General features: G+C 39.0%; 1 protein-coding gene across 2 annotated transcripts in view; it reads right to left on the reverse strand.

Moving 5' to 3' along the window:
• Jchain (joining chain of multimeric IgA and IgM) overlaps positions 1-19,108 on the reverse strand; it is a 32,782-nt gene that overhangs the window by 8,412 nt on the left and 5,262 nt on the right. The window contains exon 2 of one of the 2 annotated variants that reach the window (XM_042257607.2): positions 171-356. In XM_042257607.2, coding sequence (XP_042113541.1) covers positions 171-237 — 67 coding nt within the window. In that variant the 5' untranslated portion in view covers positions 238-356. Of the gene's footprint in view, positions 1-170; positions 397-19,108 lie in introns of those variants that run through there. The other variant, XM_076546577.1, reaches the window with a different exon arrangement.

Genomic DNA, 19,108 nt, shown 5'->3' on the forward strand with positions numbered 1-19,108 from the left:
AGAAGAAAAAAGAACAAAGAATACAATGAGCATTGTCTGTGTATATAACAAGATTAGAAGGCAGCTGGCCAGCTAGCCAGCCAAAGCAGAAACATAAATCTTTAGACCTGAGACCCAGTCTGCTCTCTAATTCCCCTTATCCCTGGCTTTATTGTATAGGGACCACCTACCGGTTACAAGGACAGCCTTGAAAAAAATGGCCAGGACTCCCCAGAGAAGCAAGTGGGTCTTCTTCATCCTGTCTTCACTTTTGAAACACTAAAGCCAGAAAGCCAGAGCCAAGGTGTGTGTCTATAAGGAGTGTGCAAATGATGCTGCTTCTGCTTTCTTAAAATAACATCCCAGGCAACGGCGAGCTGCAAACAATCACAACTGTGGTTCAGATTTGTGCTGTATGCTACTCTGGAAAGAAGGATGTACTTCATGTTTAGATGTTTCTTTCTAATCTAAAGCTTTCCTGCAAAGCCAGGATTTGATGAATCATTTCTGCTTTGCATTTATGCTACAGCAATGTACAAACCTCAAGCCTAATAAGAATGTGAAGTCAGAACTCTATTGAGAATGTTTAAATGAGTTCTCAATTTCATCATCTGCATACACTCTTATTAGTCTTCAAATCAAACATTTGACATTTTTCATGGCTGGAACGATAAGCACAGGGAAAGAAAAGAAAAGGAATGAAGGAATAAGAAGTAACAAAGCTTTCCAGGTTCCCAATTGCATACTGTGTCAGTTTCTCTGCTAGCCTTGAATTAACCAAATTATCATAGTTAAACATCCATGTGTTTACTATTGCTACTTTCAGTTTATTTTATAAGTTCAGACACAGAAGTAGAATTTGAAACTGATAAGTCCTAAACTAATGTTACATTTTACTTCCATAGGTTTGAGAATGACTTCCTGCTTCCCCCTTAGTAATTCCTTCTAGAACCATGCACTACAATACTCTCCATGTTGTCTCAACAAAAAAACTGAATCACTGGAGTATATGCCTCAAAATTTTTCACTTAATTATTCTCAAATTAAAAAAAAAAAGAAAAGAAACCTGAGTTTCTATTCCCATCTCCAACATCCTACAGTCTCCTGTCTCGGAAACAGGATGGCTACATCTGTATGCAATAGCAACAAATGTGTGTTATTTTAGCTCTTATCTATAATTTTATAAGAGTCTCCTAACATTTTAAGAGGTAATAAACAATATTTCAAGGTCATAAGCAGGCAGCCTAAATGCAGGAAGTGACAAAGATATGAAACCTGAGCACATAATTGCATCCTTCAAAGAATCTGTAGTGAAGGCTGAGGAGATGACTCAGGAGATAAGAGCACTGGCTGCTCCTCCAGAGGACGCAGGTTTAATTCCCAGCTCCTGCAAGACAGGTCTCAACTGCCTGTAACTCCAGTTCCAGAGGATCCAGCACCTTCTTGTGGTCTCCGTAGGTACCAGACACACAAGTGGTACACAGACATACATACAGGCAAAAACCTATACACACAAAATAAAATCAATTGTATATTTTAAAAAGAATCTGTAGCAAAAGTCTAGCAAAAGCAAAGTCCCAGGCACTATAACAAATGATGCCACTATACCATCAAAGTATTTTCTCATTTTAATACTACTCTGAATAAGACTTAAAAATTACTTAGGTTTAAGAAAAATTGCTTCTCCTGGTTCTGAGTTTGGTAGCGCATGCTTGTAACCAAGTGTTCAGAAGGCTGAGGTAAAATGATCATGAGGTCAAGGCCAGCCTGCCTATGAAGCCAAACCCTGACTCCAGAAAAGGAAAAGGAGAGAAGAGAGGGGGGTGTGGGCGAGAGAGCAGGACAGGACTCCCAGGGACAATTTTATCTACCAGAAAAGCACACCGATCTAAGAGGATATTTGTGGTAATTATGGAAATCAAAACAACTATCAACAACTTTTAAGTTCCTAACCCCAACTACAGTTTCTAAATGACTGACTTATTCTATAACAGAGAGAGAGAATATGAATGATAGTGAATTCATGGGTGAATATAGCTGAGCAATCGACCGCCTATAATCCCAGTATGTGAGAAGTAGAAGCAAAAAGAACTCATGAGTTCAGGCCAACCTTGACTACACAGCAAATCTACAGTCAACCTGGGCTACATGACACCCTGACTCTCTCTCACCCCCAAAAGTTAACTGGGTAGTTTAAGTCACTATTTCCTTGAAATAATACTCAAGTCTCAACTGCCTCCCTCAAACAACTTGGATATATCCCTGGAGAAAGCGAAGTTTCCTCAAAATCTTCTTCTGTAGAAAAGCAAAGTATGATATATTTGTGATTATTATCGTATTTGGTGTCTCTGTTTCTTTTTGTCACTTTCCTAATCCTGTGGTTTAGTGTGTGCACTGTGTAAACTACATATCTAACTGTAAAGATGGTGCTGTAGTGTACTTTTGTCACAGGTAATACAGGGTCTGAAATCAGTGTTTGCCTGTGCAGCCTAGGGATCACCCACCTACAATCACTTGAAATATTAGTTAACATAGGATTTCCTGTTTACACTGAGCCAATTTCTGGAGCGATGGCCTAAGAATATGTGTTTTCAAAGGGCATCCCATCTGATTCTGATGTACTTTGAAGTTTGAAAACTAGTGGATAAGAAGCCTATGGGCAGAGAGGGCACCAACATTAAGTATGAAAGAGTATGGGGTTAATAAAGATTAAACTTTTAAAACAAATAGCATCACACTGAAAACAAGTTAGCTGAGCTGTCGTTTGGTTTGTGGGGAGAGGCTGGTGCTGTTTTGAAACAGGGTCTTCCCATGTTATCCTAGCTGGCCTGGTACTCACTATGTAGCCAGGGCTAGCCTTGAACTCCTCCTTGAAATCCTCCTACTGCAGCTTCCTGAGTGCTGAGTTACCAGCCTAGGCCATCACAGTTGGCTTCTCCACAGTCAATATTTGAACAGTCTGCATCTGGGTGTGAGACTTGGCCACGGCCCTAAGTGTCAGACTAACATTACAATCTTTTTGACTCAGTCTTTTGCAGATGAGCATGTTAGTTATTTCTCTCAATTTCACAATATCTGAAAACATGACACATGTGCCATCAGACTTAAATTATTAAGAAACAAGCTCAATGGGATAGTGCAGGGAGAGTTTTCTGCTATATACCCCTAAAGTCTTATCTACAACCACCAACAACCCATAAGTACATTTGTGTGTATCAGTTCATCTCAAGCTATGTCGTACAGCCATACAACAACAAAGACTGAAACTTTGTGTTTTCTTGTTGTTGCTGTTTGAGACATGGCATCATATTTCCTCCCAGACGGGACTAACACTTAACTGTGTGGCTCTGTCTGAGCTTGAACTCCAGCCTCAGCCTCCAAAGCGCTGGGATTACAGGCCTGAGCCACCACAGGCAGCTCCAGACTGCACTGCCCCTTTTCACTGACAAAGACATATACTCTGTCCCTCCTTAGCCTCTCTTCAGGACCATCTCTCCATGGGGAAGCCTCTTCTCATGCAAAGGGACTTGTGACAGCAGCCTGGCCTTCTGCCACAGAAACACTTGAAGCATGATATTTTAATAGCCTTCTTGGCTCTAAGTCTAAGACGGAACAGAAATCTCTTGATTTTCTTTTTAATGGATTACGGTCTACATTTAATGTCATGCAGCATATTTCCCATCTGTCCTAGAACTACAAGTGGAGAAAACAAGTTTTAATAATAAATAAAATTTCCCAACCAGCCACAACAAACATTAAAAACAAAGTACACATTAAATCTTGAACTAAATGTCAGTCTATAAATTTCAAGTAACCTAACAATCTTTTAGATTTTAAAAGTAATTTCTGGGGCTAGAGAAATGTTTCAATAGTTAAGAGTACTGACTGTTCTTGCAGAGGACCTAAGTTCAGCTCCCAGCATCCACATGGCAGCTAACAACCATCTGTAACTTTAGTACCAGGGAATTTGACCCTCTCCTGGCTTTCCTGGGTACTTGGCACACATATTACATACACATGCATGCAGACAAACACCTAGATACATAAAAATCATAATGAATCCCTTTTAAAAAACTAACTCCTCAGTATTTCCAAAAATGCTACAGAAGGCACAATATAATGTGAACCCCTTCATATATTTGATAGTATGTTGAGTATTTTCATAAAGAATACATGAAGTAAAAGAGAATAATCACCCTTCAAGTTACCTTCTTTCACATTCTTAGCATTCATATAAACAGACTCTAAAATCCACTGATTCTAAAAAAGAGAAATTAATAATTTTAAAAGAAAACTAACATGTATACTTGAGACACTGTATAATACATGCTGTCAGTTATAGGAAAACCCCACAGCTATGCTTATAATCAAGAACCCTAACACCAGAAATCCACAATTAACTGACAGTCTCATGAGCGCACATGAGGAGAGAACTGACATGGGAGAGCTCTCTCCCCCAAACACAGTCGCCGTGTGGATATGATGGTGAGCCATCAGAAACACAGCCTTTACCATGTCTCCATATAAACTTTCTCTAACTTGTGTAACTTTGACACAAAAGGCAGAGCAGAAATAACTGTTGGATCAACTCAGGGAAGTAAACTAAGGGAAGATTCTATTAGCACGAGAAGGAAGATCTTCAAAACAGAGAGATGCAGTAAGACGAAGCATTCTTAAGTGAAAACTCTGATGTCTCTATAAAACACATGTGACAAGTATTCATTATCAGTGCAGCATCAAACACATTAAAACTTCCCAAATGTCCCTGGTTGCCACCCTCAGTCACACATCTAGTTACTAGTGGAGGATAAAGGAGTTTTTCAGCTGGGCGTGATCGCTCACCCCTCAATCTCGGCACTCATGTGGCTGACACAGGAGGACTGCCATGAGTTCAAAGCCAGCCCAGGCTACAAAGTGAAACACTGTCTGGAAAGGGGAGGTGGTTTTTTCCTATTTCAACAGAGGACCTAAACCTTTGTTCTTACTGAAAGTCTGTCCTCCCACCAAGATCCTTGCTGTGTTGTTTTCAATATTCTAAAAGGACTTGTCTTCCCAGACGTTATACTCTGGGAAGACAGACAAGAAAAAGAAAGCTCAATAAATACCCATTGTGATAAATGCTCCAAAAGAAATCTGCACAGGAATAAAATGAGAGCACGTGGAGCAGGGCTGGAGTCATCTACTTCAGACAGTGTACTTGGGAAAGGCTCTGAGGAGGAGGCATGTCTAGGCAGAAACATGAACAAATCAGATGACGCTCATACAGCCATACAGAGTGATTTAAAACACCATCATTGACATTTTCAGGATTCTGTTACATCCCTAGATAGGCTAGGCTAATGAGTCCACTCCAGGTTTGCATTGTAGACTGAGGTATCCATCAACCTAATCTGGGAATTTGGGAGTTTTTGTTATTTTTGTCATGATGGATACTGAACTGGAGGGCTATGTGCTGGACAGCAAGCAGTCTATCACCAAGCTACATCCCTTGTCCCCAGACTCTTATCTCAACAAACTGAGAGATAATCCACTTTTAAGCTTATTCAAATTGTTGGCAGAATTCATGCCTCACCATTGTTAAGACTCACTCCCCATTTCCTTGCTGGCTACAAGGTTTTCTGAGCTTCCAGAAGCTGAGTGCATGCCCTGACTTGTATGTAGTCCCTTTATCATCAAAATCAGCAAGTGAGGTCAGAAGAGGGCATCAGGTCCCCTGGAACTAGAGTTATAGATGGTTGTGAGCCACGATGTGGGTGCTTGGAATGGAGCCTGGGACCTTTGCAAGAACAAGTGCCCTTAACCATAAAGTCATCTCTCCTGCTGCACAAGGGAAAGACGTTTTGAAGGGGCCATTATTCTGCCTACTACAGAAACAAACAAACAAAATGCTACAAGGGAAAAAAAGCAAATAAATGGTATTTGATGGGGGAAAGCATGGCCTGCACAGGTCAAGGAACAAAGAAGAAAACCCCCTAGATGCCTAGATGCAGCAGAGTGAGGAGGAAAATGGAAACGACACCGTATGCTTCATGATGAGAATAACTGTTGCAGGATATCTGATCGCACTGTGAAGCACTAACACTGTGTTAACAAAATTAACTTTGAATCAGGAAAAAATTATTATTAAAAGATAATACTGAGGTTGGGGATTTAGCTAAGTGGTAGAGCGCTTGCCTAGCAAGTGCAAGGCCCTGGGTTCAATCCTCAGCTCAAAAAAAAAAAAAAAAAAAAAAAAAAAAAGATAATACTTTTTCTGTTGCCAAAAAAATATTTTGCCTAAACAAAAATATAACTTGCCAAGAAAGGACTCCCAAAAGTAGGGTTGGGGCAAGGTTTTGTTTTTGTCTTTCCAGGAGAATAAAAGCATCCAACTATGGAATCTAAAGACCATTGGACAAATGAGACATCTGAAGAAAAAGAGCAAATCATCAAGAGAAAATGTCCCAAGAAAAAGAGCAAATTGGCCTAATGGAATAGCATGCTTCCAACATGGTAGAAGTTCATTAATCCTCCCAAATATTTGTTTTGCTCTCTACAAACATAAAAGGCAAATGGTCTTTTTGCGGTCCAAGTCAATTAAAAATCAAAGCTGGGTTTGACGTTGGAGTGCGGCTCTCTCCTTCTCTAAACCCAAGCATGCTTGTTACAGGAAATCCAAAATCTCTGTCTCATATTAGAAGAGCCACCTGGCATAGAGCAAAAGAAAAGCAACATTAAGGGATTATTATATTGCCACTAACCTCATAATCCTTTGGTTCTATTTTGACTCTTTAAAACTTTTCTTAAGGTATAAATATTATCTCAAAATGTATAAAATTATATATATGCACATAGATATGTATATATGTGTATGTATGTATGTATATACTTTCTGTTGGGATCATAGTAGTCATACAGAGCACTAACTAATTTTAGAAACAAGCTTCATCTAGCTTCCTGTACGTATTTTTAGGTTTGAGTCTGAAGCAGGTAACTAGGAACTAAGTTTTTATACTCCGAATGTACTTAATAGATTGTGGTCCTCTAAGCTTTTGGAGATCTACTGTATATGACATTTGAAATGTTTAAGTTTTCTGCAGTGAACTATGACCATTCCTAGCAGTGATCTTTGAGGTCTCCAAGATGATGGGGCCCTGCAATGACAGTTCTACCTGAATTGTGGTAACACCTCTAAGCTGACAAATACCACTCAAAGATCAGCTTCAGACTACAAACTGCTCAGGACAACTTCAAAGTTAACTAAGGTAGTCCAGCCTCATAGACTACTCCAGCCAAGACTTCAGACAAGTCCTGCACTTTCCCATCACACAGAGACAGGACGACAAATGATACCACTAGCTCTTCCAGGATTTGACCATTATCCCAATTTTTTTCAGGGTCCCCTAATGATGCTGTCACTCCCAGACAACAGGAACTAATTTGAAGAACACAACACCCACATTCCCAAGAGGCAGGGTGGATGGTTTTTGTCATTCAATGGGATATGGATTTTTGTCATTGTTTAGGGGGGGGTTAGTTGCATGTTGTTATTGCTCATGGTCGGGGAGGAAATTAAGCAAAGGAGATTAGATTCATGGATCTCTTTCTGAAAAGAAAAAAGGGGGAATATAGGAATGATAGGATAAAAAGGGTAGATTATTGAATCTACTTTTAGACCAAAATGCAACTACTAGTCTCAAATATTTTACAATGGTATGGATTTTTGTATACTGATACAAATTTAAGGTTATTTTTGTTACAACATACTATAAGGTATTATACCTATGCAACTCATTTAAAACTGTAAAGTTCTAGTACCTGAAACTGTGTAGGATAATTAAGATAACAATCAAACTTGAGTAAGGGTTTAGATGTTCACAGAAATATTTATTTAGCTTCATGTGTTTTAGATAGGTGGTCTTCAAACCTATCTTCAGAGATCTACATACAAAATATGGCATTTAAGATGTTTTAATAACATAAGGCTTTTCATGGCAGTGAGACACATCTGCTCCTAGCAACACCAATCTACATCAAAAAAGGAAGATGGGCATCAAAGAACCTCCATATGGAGTTTGCTTTGAATGTGGCAAAGCTAGCCATTGGGCAAGACACTGCCCTTGTCTCAACTGCTGACAGTTACTGTCCAAACTGGACAAGCAGGACACAAAGGAAAATGACTGCCTAACTTCACCAAGACAAGGTAGGCCAATCCTTCAAATTTTCTGCTTCACAGAAAGTCTGTCAGATATTCTAGGCCTATAGGCCGAAGATGGATGTCCCAATATTACAGGGGAACCTTGGGTGACTGTCCAGCAGCCAGCTGTCTCTGTCGTTTCTATAGTTTTGGAAGTTGCTTGCTCTGCACTTCTTGTTTACTCAGGTAATGGTATATCCTTCTCGGGTCTCTGATGGGGGTTGAAGACTAGATTCATAAATAATTTTATTTGATACCAAATTCAGTAAAGAAACTTACAAGAGAGATGTAAAGTTTATGAGGTTGAGGGACATAAAAGCTTAAGTTGTTGATATAAGAAAATATTTTAAGGTCTAAAAAGATTATTTTTAGGTTATGATAGAAAGTACTTTAGGTATAAAACTTTGGACTCACCAAGATAGGATAGATAACAGAGTACTTTCTCCAAATTTGCCAATTACTAATGGACTGGACATTATGAATGTAATTCTTACCTGATAACTGTTCTCATTGTATATAGTTTTACTGTGCTAGAGTTAAGACCTTTCCTTTTTATTTAGACAATATCTGACAATATTTCTTACTGTATATAGTTTTACTGTGTTAGAGTTAAAAGGGGGAAATGTTGTGGGATATTTGATTGCACAAGCAATGTTACCAATCATTTTATTTTATTATTACCACTATTGTGTATATATAATGTGTGTATGAGTAAGGCCTTGTGTGCCACGGTGTGTATGTGGAAGTCAGAGGACAACATTTGGGAGTCAGTTCTGTCCTTCACTGTGCTTCTGGGGATCAACTCAGAAATCAGTCTTGGGCCATAAGTTCTTCTATACACTAAGCTAGCTCACTGGCCCAAGAGAAACAGTTTTTTCCTATTTAAATTGTACACATTTTTCTAGGCACAGTAGCACATGCCTGGAGTCCCAGCACCCTGGCAGATGGAAGCAAGTTGATCCAGAGTTTGACATCATTTTTCAGCTTCACAGTAACTTAAGTCACATGAGATGCTACCTCAAAAAAGGAAAAAACAAAACAAAAAGGAGGGAAATAAAGAAAAATATGATCTATTTTACATTTTTGGTTTTTTGCTTCTTTGTTGAGCCATGTAACCAGACCCGCCTCATGCATGCTATGGAGAAGAGGCTTGCTCTGAACTCCTGGTTTTCCTACCTCCAGCTCTGATGGCCTGAGATCACAGACATATGCCACACACTCAGCTCTAGTCTGGATTTTACAATCAGCCATGGTCACCTTAAAAATAAAATGAAAAGTGGAACCTGGACCTAATTTCCAGTTCTCTGCACCTTCTGAAGTACCAAAGTCCAAGACACTCATTTTTCCACATCTGTATGGGAAAATCTCTTCTAATTGGTATTTCTTATCCCTAAATATTTCAGCTTTTGCAAGCAGAAATTGCAATATTGGTGTTTAGTCACAGTATTTGTCAAATTTTTATTTAGATATCAGAAAACAAAATTTTAAATCTAAAAAACTCAAAACATGAGAAATAAATTTTATTATAAAATATTTCTAAAAATTAAAAATTAAGACAACCAAAAAAAAAAAAAAAAACGTTCTCTCCAAAAGCTTTCCACACAGCCTGGTAGAGCAGGTTTGTGGTTAAATGTTTATAAGGAGAGTCACACCTGGGCCGTGGTCTGGTTCTAAATAACCTGCACCTGCAGTGGCTTTTCACAGAACTGCCCTTGCGTCTGCCAGTCAGTCGGTTGGCATCACCCTTCACTTACCCTCACCCACAGGTCCTAATCTACAAGTGGCCTACTTCCAAACTTCATTTGGAAAAAATACATTTGGAGCTCACGCCCATTTTTCTGGAGACACAATAATAAGGAGGTCCCACGAGAACCCCTCAAACAACAAAGCATTGCTTTAGTCATCAAGCCCAGCAGTCTGGTCTAGCTGTGCCTTAAGGAAATGAACATATCATCTATTTGGGGAGGAGGCTGCTGCTATAGGCAAATATGGCTTCTTTCCTTTCCTGTAATATACAATTTGCTATTTCTTGTTATAGAATCCTCTTTTACTGTGTCATTTCCTTACCAGAAATTTAATTGTTTCCCACACAACCCTTCTCAAAAATTCTAAATTATTTTAATTTAATCTGAGTAAGTCACTATTTAATTCAAGCCACCCTTTACTCTTAAAATAAATTGTAATACACTCCACTTGTGTCCCTAGATTACCTCTCATGTAGATTAGCACACTACTTTACCTTTTAAGTCGTCTCCTTCAAATGTATGTAAGTTCTCTCGTATCTAGATGAATGCTTCCTTGAAGCATAGTGGGGTCCATAAAGAGCAAGATCAAATGGCACATATTAAAAGAATAGGAAGAGAAACCAGACGGGAAGCATAGGGCTGGGGGTATGGCTCTGTGGGTTCTACCACCACCACCACACACATACATACACACACACACACACACACACACACACACACACTCATGCACAAACACACATATATGCATGCACACACATCACACACATGTATACATAATATTCACACACATGCACACACACATACACACAAATATATCATACACACATACACAAATATACCACACACATATACATACACACACATGCAGTCACACACATACAACACATACATGCACACATATGTATCATACACACATATACACATAGCAGGATTATTTGAGAAAAGAGACAGACTCACTTCTACAATTCTGGTACCCAGGAGACTGAAGCCAGAGGCTTGTCAGGCTACATAGTAAATCCCAAGCCAGCTTCGGTTACATGTGAGACCCTACAGCAGGGATTCTCAACCTGTGGGTCGTGATCCCCACAAGAAGTTACATATCAGATATTTACATTACAATTCATAGCAATAGCATAATTCTTTATGGTTGGGGTCACCACCATGTTAGGAACTGTATTAATGGGTCTCAGCATTAGGAAGGTTGAGAACCACTGTATTAGAGAGAGAGGGAGATAGAACAGAAAAGAAAATATTTTTTTCTCGTTTCAATTCTTTTATCAGGTTTTTGCAATTGTGTCATTACCATACTAAATACATTTTTCTTAAGAACAAGGAAAAAGAATAATGTATGTGAAGAAGAAGCCATAGGTTATTTTAGAATATCAGCTGCAGGGCTGTGGTTGGCCCGGTCAGTAAAAGCACTTGGCCTGTAAGCACAAGGACCTGAATTTGATGTCCAGAACCCATGTAAAATTTCAGGTGTGCTGGCCAGGGCTTTTAATCTCAATGCTGAGGACATGGGAATGGCAGGATCGGTGGGTCTCACTGGCCAGTCTAGCCTCATTGGTGCACTCTGGACCAATGAGAGACCCTATCTCAAAGGAAGTGGACCGCTCTCCTGAGGATGACACCCAAGGTTGTCTCTCCAGCCTCTGCAAACGCATCCATGCATGCTATTGCACCACACACACTCATATATCCCCCACCACATGAACATACATACACACATTACACATAAAATATCTAACAGATGCAACTGTAAAGATGTATTGAGAAAAAAATCTCAATTTTCCTACTAATCCAAAGCAATAGCTCCATAATCAGGTATTGCTTGGGTTCAGAGAGGCTTTGGAAAGCTATTTAAAGTTTCTTTTCCTGGGCTACAGATGTAGTAAAATAGTAGAGCGCTTACCTAACATGCACAAGATCCTGGGCTGGATCTCTAGCACTAAAAAAAAAAAACAAAAAAACAAAAAAAAACCCACTAAATCTCTTTCCCTGGGTTTCTTTATAACAGAGACATGGCTGAGGCATACATGTCATTAAAACTGATAATAATAAGTATAAAGTGCCTAGAACATGGCTAAAATGCAACAGCACTCGACTCTGTGAGCATTTATTTTCATTATTAATATTACTGAAGGACAGACATTTTTCTTCAGATCAACACAAACGCTAAACATGCCCATGTCCTGTTCCTTAAGCTACAGTGTGTGAATACGCTACATTACACAGCCGTGAGGCACTTAGGTTGCAGCTGGAATTAAGGTTGCTAATCAACCAGCCTTCAGATGACTCATCCTGAGTTGTCCCAATGGGTCCAAGATAACCAACCACAGGATTCTTACTGCTGAGAGGCCACAGGAGAGTGAGTGAGAGACCCAGGATTCTGAATCACTGACTTTGAAATTAAAGGAAGAAGTCATGGCAAGATAATGGGGCAGCACTGTCTAGAGCTAAGAAAGGTATAGGAACAGACTCTCCCCTAGAAAGTCCTGAAAGAATACAGTCCTCCCAACACCTGGGTTTTGACTCAGAGACCACATCAGGCCTCTAACCTACTGAAAGTAACAATACCTAATGTTTGGTCTTGAGCTTTGGTGTCCAGATGGTCAGCAGTTCCTTTCTCAAGCACAAACCTTGACCCAGATGTGGCTACATGACTTTGGAAAACTGCAGGCTCTAAGGCCTAGGTGGAAGGTCTTCTGGGGCAACACAAGACCACCCGGGCAGGGAAGTGCCCAGTAGGAGTTGGATAAAGGATCGAAGAGACCGCTTAAACTCTGTTTGCAATGCTCTCTCTAGTAGCTAGCTGAACAGTATACAAACAGCAGCGGGAAAAATAAGTTATCTGTTCCTAAGTGAACCCAGAGTCCTGCTGTGTCTCTGTCTACAGCTGTCCTTCCTTCCAGGTCCTTGTGTTGTCCACACCCCTTCTGGCTGCAGCATTGAGCCACAAGGTGTGTGGTCATTTTTATAGCACCAATGAGACTCATTATTTCCTTGTATAGTTGGAGCAACCACGTATTTTCATTTAAAGTAATTTCTCTTTAAGGCAAACTAAAACAGAGTTCCTAGCAGGAAGGCCAAAGATGCTTTCTTGGTGTTTAAAGCAATGGTTTTTGGCCAGTCTTTCATTCATTAACTATACACTGGCATTTACTCCAAATGGCCGGCCTGCAAGGGAATGAAGTATGACCTTCAATCAGAGGCAAATGCAGCCTAGTGGGTAATTGTGATACCTTCCTGAAGTGAAGCAGCACAGGTGTGTAAGGTGGGGGGACTGTTGGGATTATAGAAGGTCTCCCAGAAGAAGTGATATTCAGGCTAAGATTGAAAAGTAAGCAGAAATCAGCCATTAGAGGGATGAATACAGTTTAGGTAAAGACTGCAATGGCACTGACAAACTGGGAGTTCATAGAAACCATGACCATTCAAGGAGATAAATTTCAGTATGTCAATAGGAGCTCAGAGACTCTACACTTCACATATATATATGAATATTCATATATATATCCTTGAATAGCTAACATAATTCATAGAAAACTACAAAATTCTAGATGGGTATAAATTTGGACTTTATATAGATGAATGTAACATATTCATCAACATGAAGCACATTTTCAGACACAACATCAGAATATTTTAGGGATTTATTCATATCTGAAAGTAAAGACTTAGGGAATATATTGATATTTAATTTTTTAATAAATCTTTTTTTTTTTTAATTTCATGTGCATTGGTGTTTTGCCTGCATGTATGTCTGTGTGAGGGTGCCAGATCCCCTGGAATCAGAGTTACAGACAGTTGTGAGCTGCCATGTGGGTGCTGGGAATTGAACTCAAATCCTCTGGAAGAGCTGCCAGTGCTCTTAACCACCAAGCCATCTCTCCAGCCCCACACTGTTATTTTAAATGTGTACTGGGACACTAAGTACACTAGTTAGCAATCATAGTACAAAAGATGCTCTAGTAGAGCAATCAGGATAGACAAAAGTATTGAAAGAAAATCAGTAAATAGACAATCTTTATTTTATTTTATTTTATTTTATTTTATTTTATTTATTTATTGGTTCTTTCGAGACAGGGTTTCTTTGTGTAGCTTTGTGCCTTTCCTGGAACTCACTTTGTAGACCAGGCTGGCCTCGAACTCACAGAGATCTGCCTGGCTCTGCCTCCTGAGTGCTGGGATTAGAGGCATGTACCACTACCACCAGGCCAATCTTCATTTTTAAAAGTATCTTTTTTCTCTATTCTGTGTGAGTGTGAGAGAAGAAAACCTCCAGAAGTCTGTTCTCCCCTTCCACTGTGTGAATCCTGAGGCTTGAACCCACGTTGACAACTGCCTGCCAAGCCACCTCAATGGGCTCAAATAGACCCCCTGTCAGGGTGGGGATACAGCTTAACATATACATATGCAAGACCCTGGATTCAATCCCCAGCACCACAAAACACCAACGATGGAATAAATAAGTACACAGTTTTATCTTATCACAGAACAAAACAGATAAAACTTCCCAAAATTAACCAATGAGGGAACAACATGCCAATCTCTGAATAATATCCTCAAATTACACTTTCTGGATTTCACCTGTACTGCAAACATATCAGCTACATTGCTAAAAATGGTTTCCAAGGCTCCAAAGCAAAATCAGAGAACAGCAACACAGGGATGCTCACATTTGTTCACGTGTTTGTTATACACTGAGCACAGCTGCTAGGTCTCTGAGCACTTTTAGTCTCTAAGCCTGAGGGCTGCAGTTTTCCAGTACAAACTGCCCTGGGAGTTTTTCACAGATGATAAAATGTAAGCGAAGAAACACTATAATAGATCAGAAAGCAGAGAAAAATAAGAGGCAGATAAAGGAAGGCCCTATGTGTTAAGCTAAGGATTAAGGGGTTTGGGAGGGTTGTGAGTGTATTTATTCATTTTGTTTGTTTGTTTGTAAAGAATGAGAAAACAGGTCTGGAGACAGAGCATAGTTGATGGAGTGCTTGCCTGGCATGGATGCAATCCTGGGTTCAGTCCCCAGCACCCCATAAGACTGAGCATGGCGGCCCAAGCCTGGAGTTCTTCCTAGTTATCTTCAGCTGAAAAGATGGCCTCACCATCTTAGGCTACATATGACCCTAACTCAAAAAAAAAAAAATCAAAACAACTCTTCATTTTGTCATTCAGACAACCAAACCAATACTTTTTAAGATATAAGCTTATAAACTTTCAATACTTATCACACATTGCCATGGAAGTTTCATATATCTCACTTCCAACTCACTTCTAGGTTTTGTGACTCAAAATAGATACAGACCTTATTTGCAAAAGGTTTCTATCAGTATTAGTCTCAAAATAAGTGGTTTCCAACGGAAACCAATGGAAACTATACTTCATCTCTTCCATTTTCTTTCTTACACCTAAAAATAATCCTTCTTTCTTTTTTGTACCAAAAATAGTGAACTGTGTCTCAATAAGTTGGCAGCTATTAACACCACCCATATATTTCCTATTATTCTCATATCAGATTATTATTATTATTACTATTACTACTTCATTGAAAGTGAAAAAAACTACTTTTGACAATTTCAATCATCTGAAACTACTCTATAGTTCTGGGGTATAAATAGTCATTCAACTATTATCTTAATTCATAAAAACTGTATTTAATATTTTATCATTCAAATATTAATTACTACACAAATTTAAAACTTACATTGCTGGGCATGACAGTAAATTTTTATTTTTTTTATTTATTTATGTATTTATTTATTTATTTATTTTTGGTTTTTCAAGACAGGGTTTCTCTGTTTATCTTTGTGCCTTTCCTGGAACTCACTTGGTAGACCAGGCTGGCCTTGAACTCACAGAAATCTGCCTGGCTCTGCCTCCCGAGTGCTGGGATTAAAGGCGTGTGCCACCACCGCCCGTCGACAGTAAATATTTTTAATCCCTACACCCAGTCTAGGCTACATAATGAGATAACCTAAAAAAAAAAAAAAAAAAAAAAAAAAAAGGATGTGTTCTCAGGCCCCTGTGGTCTCAGCACTCGGGAGGTAGAGTCAGAAGAGCCAGGAGGACAAAGCCAGTCAAGGATACACAGGAAGTTCAAGACCAGCCAGGCTGCTCAAGACTCTGTCTCGAAACACAGCAGCAAATATGCAAAGAAAAAGGAGGTGATGGAGACATGACTCGTTGTTTCAGAGCAATTGTTGCTCTTCCAAAGGACCCAGGTTCGATTCCTCTCTCTCCCTCCCTCCCTCTCTCTCTCTCTCTCTCTCTCTCTCTCTCTCACACACACACACACACACACACACACACACACACACACACACACACACAGGGTGGCTCACAAACAGACATAATTCCAGTTTCAGAGTTTCCAACACCCACTTCTGGCTTTCACAGGGCACCAGGCAAATATGTAAAGTAAGTTAATACATCGAAAAGAAGAAAAAAAGAAAAACAAAGATATAACAGAACTTGGTACATATGACCACTTGTAATGTTATATATCATTAATTGTTATTACTTCACTAGTTCAGTAAGTAACAGAGTCTGGGAGTGGACAGTCCTTTCAAACCTAGAACACATTCCTTGAAGGAAGTATCCTAGCATTATCTGGACTCTAGAATGTCCCCTATGCTCTGCAAGAAACGCTCTAAATTTCTCATAAAACAAAAAAGAGTTATTTGCTAACTCCTGAACCATATGTCACATGAGGCAATAAACATTCAAGGCAATGATAAACTGTAGTCACCACAAATACAAAGTGAAAAGTCAAATGTCAGACTGGTAGGATGGCTCTGTGGGAAAGGCAACCTGATAACCTGAGTTAGACCCCAGGAACTATGGTGCATAAACACACAAGTAACACTTTTTTTCCATTCAAAGAAAAAGCCAAGTGTTTTTCAACATTTGGTCATTTTCTTGTGGACTCCTGTTTTTCCTTTTAGTGGATGTGGGCTTATGTTCCCTAGCATCACCAAAGTTAATCTATATTTTAAGGAATACAAAAAAATTTTTGACATAGGCTCTGACCCTATAGGCCATGGTGGCCTAGAACTTAATAGTGTGGAACAGGATGTCCTTAAAAACCAAAATCCTCCTGCCTCAAAAAAAAAAAAAAAAAAAGATAGAAAAAGAAAAATATTGAAACTATTCCAAATAGACAGAAAATATAATGTTTAGAATAAGCTAAATGAGCCGGGCGTTGGTGGCGCACGCCTTTAATCCCAGCACTCGGGAGGCAGAGCCAGGCGGATCTCTGTGAGTTCGAGGCCAGCCTGGGCTACCAAGTGAGCTCCAGGAAAGGCGCAAAGCTACACAGAGAAACCCTGCCTCAAAAAACCAAAAAAAAAAAAAAAAAAAAAAAAAAGAATAAGCTAAATGATATTAAAGTAATCTATTCATTCTCATTTAATATATTTGAAACAGCTTTTAACCTATCTATAATATGTTCACTTTAATCAAAGTATGACGAAGTTTAAGTTTTCACATACTTTGTTTTTTTGTTTGTTTGTTTGGTTGGTTGGTTGGTTGGTTTTGGTTTTTCAAGACAGGGTTTCTCTGTGTAGTTTTGGTGCCTGTCCTGGATCTCACTCTATAGACCAGGCTGGCCTCAAACTCACAGAGATCCACCTGGCTCTATCTCCTTAGTGCTGGGATTAAAGGTGTGTGCCACCATCACCCAGCTCAAGTTTTCACATACTTTGAAGTAAAATGAACAGAACACAAAACTATTTCATGATAAATGGAAATTTGAATACAGTATAATTTAATACAGTATAGCCCCAGTTTAGATGCAACAGTATTCAAAAATACTTTCAAAACAAACAAAAAAATTGGAAATACTCTCCCAGGCCTTTAGTTTGTCATGGTGTTGAGTATTTAGTGACCTGCTTGAGTGTCTTGCACTTGATGGTGAGCTCTGTGAGGCCATGTCTTTTCTATCTGATGACATATTTCTTGACTGATCAGTTTGCCTTTGAATCTCCAGCAGTATAAACCATGTGTTACAGATCATTAGCCATTAACATTTGCTACTAGCATAAACTACAAGCAGTTAATATTGCTATCTACTAAAGCTTACACTCAAGGGTACCACTCTGTTGTTTTGTTTTGTTTTTCTCTCATTTTTCCTTAATAATTTATGGTCACCTTGACTTTAAAAAAAGAAGAAAGGATCCAAGCACTTGGGAGGCAGAGACAAGAGGATCTCTCTGAGTTCAAGGCCAGCCTGGTCTACAAATCAAGTTCCAGGGAAGCCAGGGCTACATAGAAAAATCCTGTCTCAAAAAAAAACAAAAAGAAAGAAAAGAAAAGAAAGAAAGAGGAAGAGGAGGAGGAAAGAAAAACAAGATTAAAATATGAGGTTTATGCTCATTGTCAGAACATAGGTTTCCAGCCACATCCTATTGGGTTAAATTGTATTTTCTAAAATTGTGTAAAGGCTTTTAAAGGTTTCAGACAACCTTGGACACTTAAAAAGTATTGTGTACTTTAAGATACCACTTGTCGGGCTGAAGAGATGGCTCGGTCCTATACAAATGATAAAAGGGCTGAGAAAGAAGTCAGAGAAACATCACCCTTTACAATAGCCACTAATAATATAAAATACCTTGGGATAACACTAACTAAACAAGTGAAGGACCTTTTTGATAAGAACTTTAAATCTCTAAAGAAAGAAACTGAAGAAGATGTCAGAAAATGGAAAGATCTCCCATGCTCATGGATAGGTAGGATTAACATAGAAAAAATGGCAATCTTACCAAAAGCAAACTACAGATTCAATGCAATCCCCATCAAAATCCCAACACAATTCTTCACAGACTTGGAAAGAAAAATATTCAACTTCATATGGAAAAACAAAAGACCCAGGATAGCTAAAAGAATCCTGTATGATAAAGCAACTTTTGGAGGCATCACCATCCCTGACCTCAAACTCTACTATAGAGCTATAGTAATAAAAACAGCTTGGTACTGGTATAAAAACTGACATAAGGACCAATGGAATTGAATTGAAGAACCTGACATTAATTCATGCGCACATGAACACCTGATTTTTGACAAAGAAGCCAAAACTATACAATGGAAAAAAGAAAGTATCTTCAACAAATGGTGCTGGCATAACTGGATCTCAATATGTAAAAGATTACAAATAGATCCATATCTGTCACCATACACAAAACTCAAATCCAAGTGGATCAAAGACCTC

This window comes from Peromyscus maniculatus, chromosome 10 (genome assembly GCF_049852395.1).
Source record: "Peromyscus maniculatus bairdii isolate BWxNUB_F1_BW_parent chromosome 10, HU_Pman_BW_mat_3.1, whole genome shotgun sequence".
Lineage (NCBI taxonomy): Eukaryota > Metazoa > Chordata > Mammalia > Rodentia > Cricetidae > Peromyscus > Peromyscus maniculatus.